General features: G+C 44.5%; 1 protein-coding gene across 1 annotated transcript; it reads right to left on the bottom strand.

The window, feature by feature from the left end:
- Nucleotides 1–9,773: 9,773 nt before the first annotated feature.
- LOC306783295 (protein Fer3) lies at nucleotides 9,774–11,040 on the bottom strand (the record flags this gene model as incomplete). Its single annotated transcript, XM_079276882.1, has 2 exons — nucleotides 9,774–9,811; nucleotides 10,461–11,040. 2 exons carry the CDS (start codon nucleotides 11,038–11,040, stop codon nucleotides 9,774–9,776), a joined length of 618 nt encoding a protein of 205 aa, XP_079133008.1.
- Nucleotides 11,041–14,580: the final 3,540 nt, after the last annotated feature.

Genomic DNA, 14,580 nt, shown 5'->3' with positions numbered 1-14,580 from the left:
GAACTGCTTAAGGAAACAAGGCTTCAACTGTTCATGTGAATCTGATTGTACTCAATAATTGCCTCTTATTAGGGAGCAATTTTGCTAATTTACACTGTAGTGAACACTTTAGCTCACCAAGAGTATCTGAAAACAATCAAACTGCGTGTATCTTTAGTGCATGTGCCCATGTTATGTGTGCTCTACCCGTCCGGGGAGACTGGTCGCTGTAAATGGGCCAGAACTGGAAAGTAGCACAACATTGTTTTGAACCCGTGAGAGCTCGTTTGGTACTGGGACATATCTTGGTTTCCCCTTGAAAGCTCCATTGGCCTAAAGGAGACCCTGGTCTGCTTTGTGTTTTGTGTTCCCCTGGTAATGGTGACTGTCACTATACTTTTACTCAGTGCCAGGGCTCTCAATTCAGACCTGCATGCCTCCGTACATGGTCCAAAGTGTGGTTACATTCTACTGGTCTCCCTCTTTATAAAGCAGGTTATGTTTCCCACAAGAGAACAGGAAAGTATTGCTGCGCGCTGGATGAAAGGAGGAACATGCACATGTGGGAGAACGCACACAATCACACACACTTTCCCTCATTATGCCCTCTGACCTCCTGCTCCCTGGCTCAGCTGCAGGAGGCCTCCGTGCCCAGGGGAGGAGGTTCTGAGTGAGAGGCTGATCCTGCACAGTGTATGTGAGGTATGGGTTCTGCATGTACACAAAAGGAAAAAGAGCAAAGAGGGGCCCCTGGCCAGCACTTTTCCAGCCACTGTATAATACTCTGCAATGATAAGATAGCACGTATTCAAAGAGGCAAGCAACGAAATGATGAGGAAGACAGTTCCCCCAGTCTCAAACTGATTTGAATTCATTCCCGATCATATTCCACTGCAAAAGATAATGTGGAAAAACGGCAAGAGAGCTTGAGCGTAATAACTTAACATCGATTGTTGTAAAACTGGCAGCACACGCAATTTTTGTTGTTCAACTCTTGTTATGGCGTAAAATATATTTAATTTTGAGCTTTTCCCATCAAAGTTGTTAGATATGAAAACAATATACTGAACTTCTCACTTAGTGCAGTGCTTTTCAACCAGGGATCAGACAGGGGTCCTAGAGGGAGTTCCGAAAGGGGTCCCCAGAAAAAAAAGGGAGTAGTTTATTTTCCCTATTTATCTCACTGTAGAAGTGAGGGTTATGTGAGTAAGAGTCATCTCTTCAACTATACCTCCATCAGGAAGGACTTCATTTTGGGTGAAGGAATATTTTAATTGACATGTGCAGAACGGGATGAGAAGGTGAATAGTGTGGTGATTAGACCCTGTCGGTCAATATATATCTCAAAGGGGTGGTGAAGCCATAAGTATAATAGGAAACCCCCCTATGGTGGTAGTGAGAGGAAGAGAAGGATGAGGGTCTGAATGTGAGGAGGAGAGGACTTCTGATGAGCTCAACTTTGAGCACCTTCACATGATGACTGGAGGTGAATGGGGTGCAGGAGGGCTGGGCGATTTCTCTTAAAATGACAGGTGACAGCCACAGAGAGGAGAAGTGATTTAAAGTTTTGGTGCAGGGATGTGATTGGCCGACGGAGATCGTGACAAAATTATTAAGGTCAGCAAAGTCTGTGTCAAACAGTTTGAAATGGAAATATAGGCCTGTAATACCCATAAGAGGACGTTTCTGGCTCATTGGCTCTTTGTGGATGTCCGTAAGTGATTCATGTTTATCTCACCCAACGCTCATTGGAGAAGAGAGGAATTTTCGGCCTCTGTGGTTCTCGCTGGAACCCCCTGAGAGAGATAAAGGGAGCGAGAGACGGAGAGGTCTCTCGCGGACAGCAGAATGAAGTGAGAGACAGAGGGTGTAGAGAGAGAGAGAAAGAGAGAGCGATGACCTGCCTCCCAGATCAAAGATGAGCTCGTAATTCAGCGGGGCAGAATGACGTACCTTTGTCTTGTCTGACACCTTTAAAACCAGCTCCACATGAGTCCAGGCCATGGCCTTAATCAGCCCAGATCCTCTCTGCTGTCACATCAGTGAAAACACATCCTTGTCTCATGCCACGGTCTTCTGCCTTCACGTCGACCTCATAAAGGGAAACCATGGTCGCCAGACAGGAAGTGAGGCAGAGAGGTGCTGAGGGATAAAGAACAGGTTCGGAGAGAAGAAGAAAAGAAGGATACGGACGCTGACGGAGGAAAGAGGCCAAATGTATGGATGCCCCATGACTCCCCATGTCTTTGATCTGACGGAGAGAGGGCTACGGACGTGTGAGGGAAGTTATGGAAGGGATGATTTGTTGGAGTCCGTGATGAGTGGAATTCTGCTGTCCATGTGCCTGCCAAGATCGATTACCTTTGACTTCAATTCCCACAAACACTTGCAACGCTCACCCCAAATGATCTTGGCGAGAGGATCTAATGCCTGTGTGCTGGCATATTTCTGCTGTATGTGTGTGTGTGTGTGTGTGTGTGTGTGTGTGTGTGTGTGTGTGTGTGTGTGTGTGTGTGTGTGTGTGTGTGTGTGTGTGTGTGTGTGTGTGTCAGAAAGTGATTCAAGATGAACTAAAGATGTTGAGCATGTGAAAAAGGCCCAGCTGGTTCTCATTGTGCAGAATTGCAGGATTTCTAAGGTAATACAACCAATGAATTTGTGCTTGAATGATACATGGTAGTTTCATACTCATTAACTTTGCACAGTGGCCGAAAGTGTGGTGGTAAATATTGAATAAAACATTTTGATTTGTATCTGCATGAAGCGAAAAAACAAACTTCACAAACAAAATTGGACTGCTAAAAAGGACTGGAGTCCATCATTACAAACACAACAGCTCAGCTGCGTCTTTCGTTAGACTTTATCTTATTCTTTCATGATATTGTAAATGCTCACCAGAGTTCAGAGTAAAATACATCCAACTTTTTTTCTGACTAAAACTAAATTAAAACCAAATGTGAACTGGTCCCCTCAAGTTTGTCAAAAGCAAAAGTGATGTCTGTTTTATTGCCCAGTTGTTTTCCAGTAAGTTGTGAAAATGTGACTCACACTTCTGAGGAAGAGCATCAGACTTGATGGCGATCGGAATTTAGTGTCGAAATAATATGTATGACAAACATTTCAGCCTTTATATAAAACTTCAAGAGAAAAATAGTTTCAATCGCCTTTGTTTTTTTTCTTTGTTAAAAATAGTTACTCAAGTTCTTCTTCGGCATGTTGCAGCGTCCCAACGTACGTCAACGCAGACTTTCTTTTATATGAAATAACCAAAGTGGCACTTAACATTATCAGCCACAGGCAGTGTTTCTAATAAGGGCCTGTATTTAGCAGAGGCCTCCACTTTGAGTGAAACAACAGGCAATATCGGTGAAAGGTACATATTGGGCAATAAAACCATAGGCACCTCCACTCATAGAGTCATTCCTCGGTAACTCGGTAACGCCGAGCGCCCATTCATTCATATACATCCACACTTCTCCTTTCTGCTGCCCCAGGGCCGATGACAAGGTGTTTCTGAAATCGCATTAGGGGCCCTTTCATAGAGGTTTCATTGGGGAGTGTGTAACAGCTTGAAGCATTTAGGCTTTGTTTAATACGATGCAGATTGCCGCTCGCTGCTTTGTCTCCTGTGTGGAAAGGAGCCCGGGATGGCTGAGACCCCCACTGTCAGAGTTTTCTTTGATATCTGGATATGGAAGGGGGAAAACGGGGCAGAACCCCCTCCCCTCCCCTTCTCCACAACACACACACTAACACCACCAACCCCTAAAACCTGTATGCCCAGGACCTGACTCTGCCCTGTAGAGTTATGGCCATCCAATGAACAAGCTTTGAAGTGCAGCGCTCCGAGGCTTTACACCCGACGGGAGATGTGCGTGGTGAAAAGACATCATGATGTACAGTACTGTGTCCATTTCGGGGCACATGCTGGATCTTTTAGGTGAGGTAGCCCAGTTCCAAAACACTAACTGTTCATCCAAATGAAGATGGAAAATATCACTGCATAAAAAGACGACCCGTTCTGGTTCACAGGGCGGCAAATACCGACGCTTCGTCACGTCCATCAACAAGGCACCCTTCAGCGTCTGTGTGAGACGCAGCGGGCTTTCACGTGTCAACCCAACCATTTAAAAAAAAGCTATTGAGAACATATCTATCACAAGAATTTCACATGTGTATTTGTCCAAAGCGACTTACATTACTGTTTTCAACCAGCTACACAGTGGGATCAATTTGGGGCTCCATTTGGACATATAGCTGGACCAAACCTACCCCTATGATTAATGGTCGACCTGCTCCACGACCTGCTCCGCTATGCTCTGCTCTTCCATGTATGTACTCACACACGTGGATTAGTTGTGGAGGGCGCTCGTTCTGTTTATGAGTTTTGTCCAAGAAGAGAGAACTCTCGGTACAAAACTTTAATTCAACCCACACTTAACTCAAGTGCGCTTCATTGACTTGACATTGACAAAAAACAGCGTTGCCAGAGCAATTATGTTGGCTATAACACAATTATATTCATCATGCACATACTACTTCCAGAATCTGAACTTTAACCAGGGCCAAACAAGAGCGGAGGGGTGTGGGGGGGGGGGGCTTGTTTGATAGGGTCAGAGTAAATTTGCAGAACAAACCACAGAGAGACTGTGCACTCGGGTGCTGATGGGGCAGCCTCCTGCGCAAATAACGCAACGTAATTAGCGCTGCACTTGTGACTCTGGTGCCAAGGTTAGCGTGGCGGTTGGCCCAGGTTCACAGCACAATGTGCTTTGGCCAGGTGGCCCGGCGAGACTGGGCTGCTGCGAGGTTAGACTACATTAGTTTTGGGGGTAGGCAGTGCAGGAAGGCTGGGCAAACAGTAGTGGTGTTTGTTCTGCTGATTGGCCTGGGACAAGTAGGGTGAAGATCACCGGATGTCAACATGGGGTGGGGGGTGGCATTTACAGTCCACTGTCACTCCCTCAATGTCACCTGTGTCACCAACAACACCCTCCGCTCGGTTAAAGACTGGACTGTTAGCTCACCCTGAAGCTGCAGGGCAATGAATCTTCTCTGTGTGTCCCACTCCAGCAGAATAATTTACCAAGTTACACTCTGAGGGGTGTGATGCTTGTTTAATTTCCCCGCTAACCCCGACGGCTCTCTTAGCTCACACTGCTCACACCTCAACGCCTGAAAAGCTGACACTGTTTATTTCCCTTCACACAGTGTGTTTGCTCTGGCCACCAGGAGGGCCGCCGTTCTAATCCGAGGAGGAAATTATTGAATGTTCCAGTGCTCATCTGAGAAGACTTCAAATGCATGCCCCCCCAGTACTGTTTGGGGGCCCTTGAGCGCAGGCCCCCGGGGACGCATTGTATAGACGACACCGCATTTCTCCCTCACGCACACTCTGATCTGAGTTATTAGCTCTGAGGCCGAGAGCGTGTTTTTGTGAAGAGGAGCTGTAATGAGAAAAACAGGTGAGCTATTTAACTAGAGCTTCACAGCTATTAAAGTGCCAACACACTGGGTCACCATGGCGATGAGTGAGCGAGGGAGTAGTCAGCATTTCTGTTTTTTGAGAGGGGTGGATGTTTGTTTTCTTGTCATTTTTTTTCAGGCCGTGAGTCTGGTTTGCAGAACTCATTCACTTCATTGAGTTTTGACGAGGAACAAGACATTTCTCAGGAGATGTGTTGCACAGATTATGAACACTGTTGCACAATTCCAAAGACCTCACTTCTAAGAAAAGGAAAGCCAGCACAGGTTGAGGCTGTAAGAAGCTTGCACTGTCACAGCTTGATATTCATAAATATTTTGATCATAATAACATCTGAAGTATTTTATATATTTTCAAATTTTCAACAAAACACAGACGAGATACCTTGCCAGTATTGAGACAATCCCTCTGCCCCATGCTTAATGAAGTACTGTTCATGAGATGTTCTAGATGCAGCATTTTGAGAATGGCAGTTTTGGGAACAGAAATTTAAATGATACATCGTTGAGAATTAAGAGCGCTTAGCACCCAGCCTGAATTTAGCATCTCTTGTACATTTAAATCAGGCTGGATGACGCTAAAGATCACGCCACACATAGACTAGGAGTCTGTATTTGTCTTTCTCTGACTGTCTGATCATCTGTGAAGTAGCAGCCATATTTCTGTCTCTAACTGAATGTTTTTTTTCTTATTATCATATATCCGATTGGATTCTTTCTTTTTTTTGGGCCATTTTGGCTTTAATATAGACATGATATATAGACTGGAAAGGGGAGAAAAAGACTGGACGACAAGCAACAACATTCACGTGAGCGTTTTATAAGTACGTGAGTTATCATGATACGTTTCTGGTGTCAACATTTAGCCACAGAGTTTCCCCACTGACAGATTTTTGACCCTTCGACAGGGCTGTTTCACATCTCCTCCAGCCAGACCCTTACATTGTTCCAACAGGATGTGATGCACGAATTATATTTACAAGTGCAAGGCCCAGACTCCACATTTACACCAACGTGATAAACACACCTGCCGGCCGATGGCAGAACGGCCTTACTCTGTTTGTCAGTGGTAAGTCTGCCGGATGTTAAATCAATAAACTACCTCAACACAAATAGAAAAAGAAGCCTGATGCAGTCCACAGACTGGAGTCTTACTCTTTTTGGCCCCCAAAATTTTCCGCTCGGCTGAATCTCATCTGAATGGTATTCAGTGCTGTTTTCTAGGGGTCAAGATCTCACGGTGAGTTTTCTAAACGTTATCCATTTGGTTACTTGAATACATAGATAGTTACATGAATGGCTAATTCTATAGTTTGACCAAACACAATTGTAGCTTTCTCTGGAGCGTTCAACCATATCTCATGAGCTTCACCAGTGAATCAAGTTTGCTCAGTTGTCCTGCAGAATTTTTTATTTCTTTTTATACTTCAAAAAAAGTATAAAAGAAATGAAAATAATTAAATACTTTGTGTTTGTTTCCTTTGTTATCTGTAAAACAGTGAGGAGTGTCAGTAATGCTCATCTACACTTTCAAAGATATGAATAATTAATCATTTTAGTTATTACTTTTAATTTGTTCATGTCACGTAAATTAACGTGGTGTAACACATATTGAAATAGGGCCCATCAGCAGCGCGAGCCAGTTGATTGGTTGATGATGCTGCTCCACTTAAGCCTTGTCCCTTTACGTAATACTTAACAGATTTATTTGGACTTGTTTAAGTCTGCTTGGTATGTGCAACATGTCCAGCCTGAATATGTCACAAATACTACAAATATCAGACTTTGTCAGGACAGTAAATGATTCAAATCTTTCTACAGCTCAAAGCTATTGATTCCAACACAAACCATCAGAAACTACATGAATAAATCCGTAAATAAATGAAGCCAAATAATACCACTAGGGGGACTCAAGGGTCCCTGTGCACCTGAGTGCCACAGAGGTCACTTGCAGTTTGGTGAATGGCTCCATCATATGCCATGGGGTAATTCAAAGTATTCAAAAGGCAATACTTTTAAATATCCAAATACAATGCAATACATGTAAATACAATACAATAATATAATATATAATATAGTATATATATATATATATATAATATAATATTTCATATTATTTATTAAATCATGTTTTTCAGGACAACCTGTTTCTTATGTAACCCAGGGTCTCTTCTGTGCATTTACATCAAACAGGTGTACAGTGCAGTACAGTGTGTAGACATAGTCACCGCAACATCTGTGGCACCTGTAAGAGCAGTGACTCACTCAGTGTTGGAACATGCACACACTCACACACAGGGGGGCAATGGGACAGCTTTTCTCCCCGAGAATCCACTCGTCCAATTTAATTTTACAGCACTTTTGCTGAGTACTAATAGGCAACATCTTTGATGTTGATTTGCGTCCCATTCATTCGGTCTCCAGAACAACTAGGGAGCCATTTGTGATTTACCGTGACCAAAACTCCCAAACCAGATATTCAGCCACAAGGTTTGTGTAGATGTGGTGTCTCATAACTGGGTTGCTTCTTAATTATTTCCTAAGGGCTCCATTACTGGCACTAAAATGACATGTGGAGAAGAAGAGTCTGTATGTTGTTGACTCCCTTCGCCTGTTTTCCACATCCGACCTGCACCCTTGGAGCAGCATCTGGACTGTTGAGAGAAACTACCCAGCCATGACATTTAATGTCACCATCTGTACGTGTTTTACATGCTGCGTCATAGAGTCGGATAATGACACTAACAGTCATTTGAAGAGGCTGAGTAACATTTTGAGATTGTTACACTGCATGCAACTGTTCTATTTGACCGACTGGTGATCCTTCTGATTGACAATTTGTGTTGACTATGTTTTCTAGGGATTGTCACTCTCAATTGCTATTGAATGGATTGTCATGACAAAGGATGAATCCTAATGACTTCCTGCAGTGCCACCATGAGGTTGACGTGTAAGTGAAGTGTCTCCACCATCGTTTTTGCATGTATGGCCATGAAAAGTTTTAATTTACTTCTACATGAAAAACCTTTGTCCGTCACAGCAACGACAACAGCGACCCTCGGGTTTGGCTCAACTTGTACCAGCAGTCCATCCGTCATGCTGTTAGGCACAGCAGTACCGTAGTTTAATTAAGGCTGGGAATAAAGCTCACTTCTGAGGAATGACACCTGTAACATTTCTCCCTGATCCAGGTCATGTGGTGAGCAGGACTGTCCTGAAGTGTTGACTACATTTATGGGGTGTTTGGTTACACGTAGTCTTCTGGTATGAATAGAAATATCCAAATCAGAGTGTGCTTTTGAGTCATCTATAAAGGTTAACACGAAAAGAAATCAGGGACAGAGAGAGGTGATATGTCGGTGCTTGACTGACCCCTGTAACAGATTAAAGGAAAAACAGGAATCAACCACAAAAGAACTGGAGAAGGTGGGAAAAGATGCTTTTTATGATCCTTGTTAAGAAATACATAAAGCTGTCACAGCAAGGCTTTTCTGTGGCGATGCATTTAAGGAAAACAACACTTTCACAGATCCCAGAGTAGTTTTAAATGTACAGTAAATCACAAAAAAACAAAACAGCGCTCTCATCTGCATTACACATGAACAATAAATAATCACCGTTTGTTGGAATACACGTCCACGAAAGTAGAACGGGCATTTTGTCATCAATAATTCAAATGAAAATGAAATACATAAATAAATAAATAAATAAATAATACAACAGATGACAGATGAAACAAGCAGTACACTACTAGCCGTGTTGCCATGTTTGGAAACAACACCTGACATGCTGACAACACATTGCACCATTTTGCTTCTCACGCCCATTGTCTCATTTACATGATCAAGGCTCTTTTTAACACATCGACTCACAGACTAATGAGCGGGAGTCCAAAAAACACTTCAGTGCTACATGCAGAAGTATGAGCCCTTTACAAGTCCATTCAGTCTCATGCCAGTGTACCCCCTCCATCTCTCTCTCTCTCTCTCTCTGTGACAAGTGCCATCCAATTGGGCAAACAATGCCAACCCTCTTTCCCTCCGCAGCCACAGAAACAATGGCTCTCAATTACCAGTCAACAATAAATTAGAATATTAAAAGCCACGGAGGACGAAGGAGTGGGGTGAAGTTGAGAAAAGCCTGAGGTGTGTGACCCGATGAGAAGTCTGCAGATGTCGATCAGGCGGCTCTGTCATGCAGGGCCGGCCGCCTGTCTTTGACATGTAGAGAGAGTGTGAGAAGAGGGAGGAACAAACTTGAACCTCCTCCCCGCTGCCATCTCCACACTTGGGGTGCCCCATGTTCCTCGGTTAATCCCACTTTATCCAAGAGAGGCGGGCTGTCAGGTCTGTGAAACGGGAGCACGGGGGCAGAGGGAGACAAAAGCAGGACAAACACATAAGTTTTGATACATTTGAATGACTGTTTAACAAGTCCTAGGTCTGGGGGGCTGGGGGCACACTTACTCCTGAAAAGCGCCATGAAGAGGCTTCAGGGCAGATTCCCACAGAATCTGTTAAGTGCAGGGAGGCCGTAAGAATACAGGTAATTGTGTTTTGGTGAAATGAGGCTTCATTGAGGATGAAACACGCCTGGGGATAAAATGTGCAACAAACACACAGCAAGCTGCTTAAAATGACATGTTCTTCATGTCGTTACACTGGGATCACTGTGAATAATAATTGATGATATATGTTCATTGAAAACCATTTGGTTTGAATTCACGATTAAAGATTTATAACAAAGACGCAGATTAAAAAAGTATTTTACATCGTGTTCATGGTGTAAATGTAGGCAAACATTTAGAAAAAAACTGTTTGCGTTAAGACTGATGCTCTATTAATATAATTAATTGATAATTGATAATGTTCCAGCCAACATATTTAAATTGGCTGAAGTTAGGCTTAACATTACCCTGATCTCATCTGCAACATCAGTCAACTCGGTCATCAGTTAATTACAGTTTGATTGTGGGCTAATGAGGGGGATCAGCTCACCGCTTGTGTTCCAGATGGCATCGGTGTGATTCTTGTAGCCGTTCTTCATGCACTCGTCCACGTAGGATTTGGGGTCGCAGCCCGACACAAGGATCTCCCTCAGCAGGGCGATGTATGCGATGGCCAGCCGCAGAGTGTCGATCTTCGACAGCCGCTTCTCGTAGGGAAACGTGGGTACATGGCAGCGCAGCTCCTCGAAGGCGGAATTGATGCTCAGCATCCTCTTCCTCTCCCGGATGTTGGCGGCGTGTCGCTGCACCGTGTAGGGCGGATGGGTCACCAGCCGCCGCGCCCTGTGTTTGGTCACCTCCAGGGGTTCGTCCATGGAGGAGCCTTCCCCTTCCGTGCAGACGTCCGCCCCCGGAGACTGCACGTCGAGGTCGGTGAAGGTCAGCTGCGTGTCCGGGAACATGGACTGACTTCCCATGGAGGACCAGGGCGAGAGCTGGCCGGCGGCTGTGGTGTAGTCCAGCAGGAAGTTGTCCAGCTGGGTCTGAAACTGGAAGTTTTGGTCCATTTGTCCCCAAAATGCAAAATCCTTCGTGCCATCCTGGTCGAAGTCAAAAAGCATGTCCTCCATATTTTATATTTTATAAAGGCAAAAACACAATGATTGTGTTTCTTCCCCAGTCTCGGCAGAGAGCGTGTTTACCTTAACAAACTGGCAACAGCCTACCTGCATGTGCCTGAATCTCTACTGCTGTGTGACAGCCCCGTGGACACATCTCCTGGATTAAATACTTCCAGGGCCTCCGTGTTTCTCTGCGGGTTGCTCCGGCCATTGTAAAGGCTGAAAGGGAGCTCTGAAGAACACTTTACCCCTCCTTGTGGATCGCGCATTGCTTTAAAAACGAATTACAATGGAATTAGTTGATCTCCAAACGACAAAAAAGCGGGGGAAACACGTGTCTAATTATAAACTTCCCCTCAAGTAGTCCCGCTAATATTGACAAAAAACACTCAGTATTTAGCAGACGGTGGGGGGCTTGTGCCGAGCATTAAGGCGCAGCAGGCCGCGCAAACCCGGTGGCCTCTGAATGGGACTGTTTCATCTACTAAAGCTCCGCGGACAACAAACACTACTGTCAGAAACACGTGGACGCTCTTTGTTATTCAAAATGTAACACGATTTGAACGGGGTTAATTCTGGTCTAGACATATTTTTACGCACTGGAGTCAGAACATATCCCAGCAGGATCACCGCAGTTTCTTCCCACATAATTTGGGTCTAGCAGCCACATTAATAGGCTCCTAATTTGCAAATGATATGATCGAATAAATGGCAAACCATTGAGAGGACGCGCGCTGTAATTACGCGGGGGTTAATCAAATAAGCGAGTTCTTTCTTCGAGGTTTGCACGGAGGGCAGCGCGGGGACGATCTCTAATTGAAAAAAGCTGAGTGTTTGTTAACACATTCGACAAAGTCCTCCATGATGCCGATTTAAATTGAATCTGTTTGTTGCAGCAAACACACGACGGTGCGAGGCTTTCCGCTGCGGAAGGGGTGTTTATAAGGAGGCAGCAGCGGATCTCACCAGATGTATCGAGACCGTGCACCTGATGCTGTGATAGGAAAAGCACGTGACTGCTGGGGGCTTTACCAAACAGTACAGTTTCGCGCGTGAAAGAGTGAAGGCCACAATCCCATCTGCATTCTTTTCAGTGGGTTTGATTTCCCAGCAGGGACCTCAGTGTTTGTTTCAGGAAACACATCAAAGTTGCTGCTATTTTTCTTAAGGATTGAGTCAGTTAATGAACCTGCAGTTCCAGTGTTGCTCTAACCTCCTTTTCCATCCTGCAGTTTAATTAACCCATTAGACTGACGCAGGCGAAATTAGAAAGGACAACATCCTGAAGGTGCGTTGTTATCGAATCCAGCATCTTGTTTCTAACTCTGCAGAGAGTCAGTAAATCCGTTTGGAGTGTAAACCAGGCACGAAACGAGAAAATGTGTGCGTTGTGTTTAAAATGACTAATTTAGGATTATGGCGTCATCGAATTTAGTTTCTTTATTTCTAATCCCGGATGTCCTCTAATAGTTGTTGGGGATTTAATCGGCTAATGGGGGAAACACACTCTCACTGGGTTTAATCACACAGGGGCTCTGTGGCGTGGAGCTGTTTGAGCTGTATTTTCAATTAATGAGTGCTGCTGTAGCCTATTTTCAGAATCAGACTCAGACACGGTTTTGCCAGGTTTTGACATGTATTGCCAGGCATGTTACACATGCAAGGCTTAGTGATTGGTGCGTAACTATAAACTCAGTACAAAGACATATTTTTTTTAAATACAAACATTTACAATATAATATGATACACAAACAAACAAATAAAGAGTACGTTAAGACAGGTATGTTATTAAAGTGGCAAGTTAGTATTTAAAGAGTAGAGTTGTGCACAGGAGTGTCACTGTAAGTAATTGTCCTGAGGATGTAAGTGTCTGAGTCAGTGAGGGTCCCCTGCATGGCTTTAAAAAATTAAATTGAAAATGAAATGCGTGGTAATATGGGTGAGCTATATGTACTTAATTCAGATAATTAAATTGATCCACGATCCAGAGAAATGATCTCATTCCATAAAAGCGATTTCAGGACTCAGGAGCTTTAGTGGCTAAAAAGACCCAGATCCAGATTGTCTCAGTGGTGCATTGTCTCTCCGCACACAGCTTGTGTTGAGAGGTGCGCGGGTCCCTGTCAGGACCTTCTGCCAGCAGGCTGCCAGCGACATCTCTCTCCTTTGGTTTGGTTTGGTCCGGGCTGAAGAGACGCGCCTGTCAGATTCAGATCCGCTCTAATTGTTTATAGGACAATTCAAGAGGACTGAAGGGCCTGAAAGGACCGATAGCAGCCATTCAGCCAATTTGAAAGGAATAAGGAAAAAGTAGGCCGACAAAACAGAATGATGAACTCGCCACAAACACAACACTGAGCTGCGGATATTTGGCTTTTATATCTCCCGATTGAGAAATGTAATCTTTTTTGTGTGTGCTTGTAAACAGTTGTTACAGCCTCGAGTCAGTGTGCGTTGTGCGTGAACTCATTACACTGCGACACCAATGCGTGTTCCTCCGACGGACGTGCTGTAAAAAAAAAGAAAAGAAAAACGTCCAGAGGAGGGTCGGACGGTGTGGACAAGTCTAGTGGGCCATGGGCGCTGCGCGAGGCCACATGCTCGCAATTACGGACTGCGGGTTTGAAGCTGTTCCCCACCTGGGAGTCACTGTGTGGAAAACAAGGAAGTCAATGGAACTGTAAATCAAACGCATCGGGATTGATCCGCACCTGCTGTTTCATGTCCTGTATAATGTTATGATTTTAAATCAGTGACATATTTTGGGGGGATTAGAGTGAGCAGTGTTAGCTCACACAGGGATTGTGTCATTTCTGACAAATTACTGCGGTGTGTTGCTGAAGTATTTTCAGACGCAGAGCCAAAATACATTACAATAATGTCGAAACCTCTCTCTTTTATTTCTTTATTTTTTCTCTGACACTTTCACTATGTCTGTCTCTATTCTTGTTATCTCTCTCTCTCTCTCACACGCACACACACACAAACAAACACACAAGCATGGTTAATTAGGTCTCTTCTGACCTAACCCTAACATTTCCTAACGTAGCCTAAGTAAGGAACACTTTAACTTAACTTTCACAGTAAAAGCGAGTCCACCAGCCATCGGCGCAATGGCAGAAAGACAGACTAACATTTCAGGGTTCTGTTCAGTGACGCACGTCTTGTTTGTTTGGCCACAGGGCTGATACACATCTTGGTTCTGAAAGCCTCTGGGATCTCTGCCTTGGCTGCTATGAGAGAACGGCATGGCAGCCGAGTGGTGTAATCTTCGGCGTCGGCCACGAACAGCCCTTTGATCCGCGCTGGGACCGAGCCATTATGGTGTCACGGCACATTGAAGCGATAGCTCAGAGCAGAAGTTATCCTTGACCACAGATTAGGATTCGGATAGCCTCAGAGGCCTTTACCTTTAATTAAAGGTAGACCACATTCGGCATTACTGTAATGCCATGAGCTGTGTGTGCCCAGCATCAAAGGGCACACCAGTCAACTGAAGGGAAAATGATGCAGGAAATGCCTCGACTGATTGCATGCAAATCTCCTGCA

The sequence above is a fragment of the Melanostigma gelatinosum genome (genome assembly GCF_949748355.1).
Source record: "Melanostigma gelatinosum genome assembly, chromosome: 10".
NCBI classification, from domain to species: Eukaryota; Metazoa; Chordata; class Actinopteri; order Perciformes; family Zoarcidae; genus Melanostigma; species Melanostigma gelatinosum.
Note: the sequence above shows the minus strand (reverse complement) of the source record. Positions and strands in the feature narration are given on the sequence as shown.